Source organism: Puccinia triticina, chromosome 12A (genome assembly GCF_026914185.1).
Source record: "Puccinia triticina chromosome 12A, complete sequence".
NCBI classification, from domain to species: Eukaryota; Fungi; Basidiomycota; class Pucciniomycetes; order Pucciniales; family Pucciniaceae; genus Puccinia; species Puccinia triticina.
In genome coordinates this window covers 2,370,063-2,374,796 of record NC_070569.1, presented here as the reverse complement: position 1 = coordinate 2,374,796, position 4,734 = coordinate 2,370,063, and the positions used below count along the sequence as shown (strand labels likewise).

The 4,734-nt window shown below is 59.5% G+C and overlaps 1 protein-coding gene across 1 annotated transcript; it reads right to left on the bottom strand.

The window, feature by feature from the left end:
* Window positions 1–316: 316 nt before the first annotated feature.
* Window positions 317–4,393, bottom strand: PtA15_12A211 (uncharacterized protein; the record flags this gene model as incomplete). Its single annotated transcript, XM_053161798.1, has 12 exons — window positions 317–1,044; window positions 1,110–1,208; window positions 1,292–1,571; window positions 1,648–1,827; window positions 1,889–1,954; window positions 2,029–2,217; window positions 2,277–2,477; window positions 2,542–2,653; window positions 2,731–2,891; window positions 2,962–3,109; window positions 3,194–3,355; window positions 3,426–4,393. The coding sequence occupies 12 exons, from the start codon at window positions 4,391–4,393 to the stop codon at window positions 317–319; spliced, it is 3,294 nt and encodes a 1,097-aa protein (XP_053025779.1).
* Window positions 4,394–4,734: the final 341 nt, after the last annotated feature.

The window sequence follows — 4,734 nt, the reverse complement described above, 5'->3', positions numbered from 1 at the left end:
CGCGGCGCCCCACACGCCCGATCCTCCACATCTCCGCTCGGCGGCGAGGTACACATCTACACCATGCTTCGACTGATATAAGTGCTTTTTTGGGGACATACAGAGAGGGGAGAAGGACCGGGCGGGAGAAACAGTGCGCAGCAGCGGATACATAAAAACACAGGGTAATCGTGAGGATGATGGTAATGATGATGATGATGGTAAGAAAGGGATAGAGTGGCCGCGAGAGTAGAGAGACAGCCGCGCATCCGCCGCACGAGCAGACGGTTGCACCTGGGCCTTCCTCACCCTGCAGCGTTTTCCCCGACCCAAGGGATTAAGGCGAGGAGAGCAAGGAGAGGGTAGCGAGGACGGCGACGAGCTGGAGGGGGCGGTCGAGGCGATACTCGGCGAGGGTTTTGCGGGAGGCGTTTTCGTCGATGACGAGGGAGAAGATGGACTCGGGCTCGAGGACGGACTGGACGGGCTGGAGCTTGGGGGAGGGGAGGAAGGCGGCGGAGGGGGCGGAGGGCGAGGGTTTCATGGGCTGGGAGGTGCCGGACACAGCTGGAAGACTGGGGATCATCGGCGGGACGGGCGGGACGGGACTGGGCTGGGCCGAGAAGCTGGTGTGCATGCTCGTGTTGGAGGAGTATCGGCGCCGGATCGGCCGCTTGGCTGGCCCCGTAGACGTCCCCGCCACGCCGCCGCCGTCGGTCGACAGCCGTTGGCCGGGGCCGATCGAGGACGAGCGGGCAAGGATCGGGTACAGGGACAGGGTCTGGGGCGGGTCGATCGTCGTCGAATGGCCCCCCGCCCCGTCCCCATGCCCGTCCAACGACGCATTCGACCGCAGCATCTTCAGCGCCCGGAACATGTCCTCGTCCGTCTTGTCGTCCCCCACACATAACGCAAACTCCACATCCGGGCTCGTGTACAACAGCCGCTTCACGATCTCGCCCTTGTTCGTGTGCGCCGGTCGACACTCGATGTTCTTCTTCCCCTTCAGGATGTCGATCGGCATCCGCTCTTGCAAGCTCTCTAGTAACGCTTGACATTCTTTGGCTGCATGGGGCCCATTCAATCAGTCCCACCCTGCGCGTCTAGAAAATCTGTGTTGGAGGACGTACCTTGGAATAGGCCGAACTGGGGATCGGCGTTCCGGTAATGCCACGTGACGCTGGACAGCTTCTTCTCGACAAAAGCGCCCAACGTGCGAGCCTCGTAATCTGGGGAAAAGAATCGACAAAACAAAAACAAAAAATCAATGCTGCCCAGAAGAACCGAAGACAAGACGTAACAAGGGACGAACATTTAAAGATCTCCTCGACATCGTCCATCCAGCTCATGTCGATGTTTTCGGTAAGGTCGATCCACTCCTTGGCGCCGGGTTCGCGGAGGAAGCAGCCGTGTTCGGCGGACATGCCGAGGCCGGGAATGGCGCCGAGGTGTTTTTGCAAGAAGGAGCCGTCGCGGCCGGAGATGATGTAGACGATGTTCCGCTCGTCCGCACACAGTCTCTCGAGCGCCTCGATCAGCCCCGGAGGCGGCACCGCGTCCTTCGGGTTCTTCACAATCGGCGTCAACGTGCCCTATCCATCATCACATCAACATGAAAATCGTCGTCAGAGTTGGCGCGGGGAGAGCGGCTGACGGACAGAGCCTTACGTCGTAGTCGAAGAGCAACAAGCGCTTGTTGGCCTGCTTGTACTTCTTCATCATATCCTGCTCGTCCAACAACTTGACGGATTCCTTCGTCTGATCGCTGCGGAGACATTGGAGGAGTTGGAGCAACAGTGTGCTGGCCCAAACAGAGGACGAATGGGACTTGACGCGACTGTACAATTGCTGTGAAACTCGAGAACAGTCAGTCTCTTTTAGTCTTTATCTCTCTCTTTGCTAGACTGACCGCATGTCGTTGCACTTTCTCCTCCTGCGACATGTTCAAACATTGGTCGATCGCCCGCGCGACATCCTACAAAAGCAACCCGGATTAGACAGCCAAACCTCATTCAAATGTGACAAGAGCGGGGGGGAAAAGGAACGGACGCCGAGGTCCCAAGGGTTGACTTTGACGGCGGCTTTCATGGACCCGGTGACGCCGGTGAACTCGGACAAGATGAGCGGGTTCTTGTTCTCTTCCTGGCATATAGTGTACTCCATGGACGTCGTGTTCATGCCGTCTCTGATCGACGTGATCACGGCGAGATCGGCCACGGACAGGAGCGCGAAGTATTCCTGGGCAGATCGAAATGAGCCCCAGAGTGATCCGAAGAGAGAGAGAGAGAGAGACTCACATCGCGTTCGATCGTCTGGTGGTAGTGGTGCACCGGCTGGAAGTGCAAGGTACCATAGGTGGCGTTGATGTGGTCGACTAGCTCGGAGATCTTGGTCGCAAGCTGGGGCGAGTCGGTGGGCGAGGGCGAGGTGACTTGGATGAGCACCACCCGGTTCCGCCAGTGGGGGTAATTTTTCAGCAGGTATTCGAACGCTTTGAGCTGTAACACAAGGAGAGTCAGTTTCTGTGCCTCGACGGCCCGATCGGCGGCAGCTGGAGCTTGCCTTGTGAAGCACGCCCTTGGTGGGATCGAGCTTGTCCCGGCCAATGATGATCTTTTTGTCCTCGTAGAGCTTTCGCAATGCGTCCATTTTCGGCTGCACGCCGGGCAATTGTCTTTTCAAACAAGCAAAAAAAACACGTTAGGGGATGCAAAGCGGGAGAGGAGGCGAGGAAGAAGAAGGAGCGGGTACTTTTCGAGTTCGATCCGGTCGGCATCGATGCCGATCGGACAGTAGGTGATGTCGGTGATCATCCCGTTGCATTCGATGCCGTTGCCGACGGACTCGAGGCCCATGACTCTGATGCAGGCGGAGATGAAGTGTCTGCCGTACGAATAAGTCTGGAAACAAAGCTGCAGGACCCCATAGCCTTCTCAGCCCCTCTTGCTGCTGATAGTTATAGAGACGGAGGGTGAGACATACCAGGTCCGCGCCCAGCATCCCGTCCAGGATCTCCTCTCGCCGGGGCAGACAGCGGAAAAACTCGCTCGACGGGAACGGCGAGTGTAGGAACAAGCCGACGTGGCATTTGGGCAGCATCTTCCGGAGCATGCGGGGGACCAAGAGCAGACTATGCACGGAACAGCCCCCTCAACATGTTTCTACGCGGCATAACTGATGGTGGGGAGAGAGAGAGAGTGTGTGTGTGACGTACTGGTAATCTTGGATCCATATCAGGTCGCCCGGCTGGTAGACACTGGCGATCCGCTCCGCAAATGCGTAGTTGACTTCCTCGTACGCCTTCCAGGCCAGGTTCTCTTCCTTCTTGTCCTGGTGTTCCGACAAGGGCATGTAATGGAATATCGGCCAGAGATATCTGTTTGGAAGAACACAGCTCAGGAGAGCGCTTCTTATGGATGGGGGAGGGGGGGGGGGGGGGGACGGACTTTTTGCAGAAGCCTTCGTAGTGCAAGCCGGCGGAGCGATCGCCGACCCAGACGGGCACGCATTCGATGCCTCTCTTGGGGCTTTCGGCGGCGGGGGGATGGTCGGCTCGAGCGAGATGGCGGAGGCCGGCGTCGAGGCTGAGTTTCTGGGTCTCGGAGAGCTTGCTGGCCTCGATGGGCTCGGGCAGGTCGGCGGCGCTGGTGGCGATGCGGACGTCGGCGGGATAGGCACACAGGGTGATCGAGCGGTAGTTGGAGAGCGACTTGATGCCCGCATTGAGGGCGGCATGCCCTCTCCGCGGCTCGAGGATCCACTTGAACGCCGGCTCGTCCTGCTCCTGCTCCTGCTCGGCCGTGCCAGTTGGCGGCGGTGGTGGAGGAGGAGGATGGAGGCGGTGATTTGTGCGGTTGGGGCCGATGGACGGGGCCGGTTTGGGGGCCGGCTGGGTGACCGAGTTGGGGGCTGGAGGCGCCGTGTCGAGCAGGGAGCTGGTCTTTGAGGCGGAGAGGATGCCGGAGGAGGGGATGGGGGAGCAGGTGGGGGAGTGGAGGCTCTGGGGGTGTGTGAGGAGGTCGCCCGGTCTGATCTCGAGCGACTGGCGGAAGAGGGGGTTTGTGGGGGTGAGCGGGACGGTGGGGGAGGGGGGCTGCTCCTGGGCGTGGCTGGGGGCGGGGGGGTCGGGGTGGAGGTGGAGGTTGCAGAGGTAGGGGAGGGCGTGGCAGGCCATGATGACATGGCCGGTGAGCTTGAGCTTGCCCTTCGACCTGATCTCCTCCTCGACGAGCGATATGCGGTGGCGGATGTTGTGGAGCTCGGGCAGGCCGTCGAGCTGGGGAGGCTCCCAGTCGTCCTCGTCGGGTCTTTGGGGGAAGGCGTGCATGAGGGTCAGTAGGCTGTCTTGTGCTGGGGGAGTGGCTGCTGACCTCTCCTGGGCGAGCCCGTAGTGGACCTGGGTGCGATCGTACATGGCGGTGTTTGGCTAAGCGAGTGGTGTGTGGCCGAGGCGAGATGGGTTTGGTTATGTGGTTGGTTCTGGGCAGGAATGTTCGGGAAGGCCCTCTGAGGACGATCGATGACTTCGATCGTCAATTCCCGCTCGAAAGTGCATCGATCTTCAGTTCCCATCACAAGCAGCCACACAACCCCTTGAGGGAACCAATCCCCTTCTGACCAGCCCACAATCCAAACAGCTTAAATCCTTCCCATAGCATCGAACATATGTAGTGGTTGTCCTGTTGGTTGCAGAACAGAACTGAGACCGGTTGCTCTCATTGATGTCCTTTCTTGCGCTTCTAGGATGTCACACTA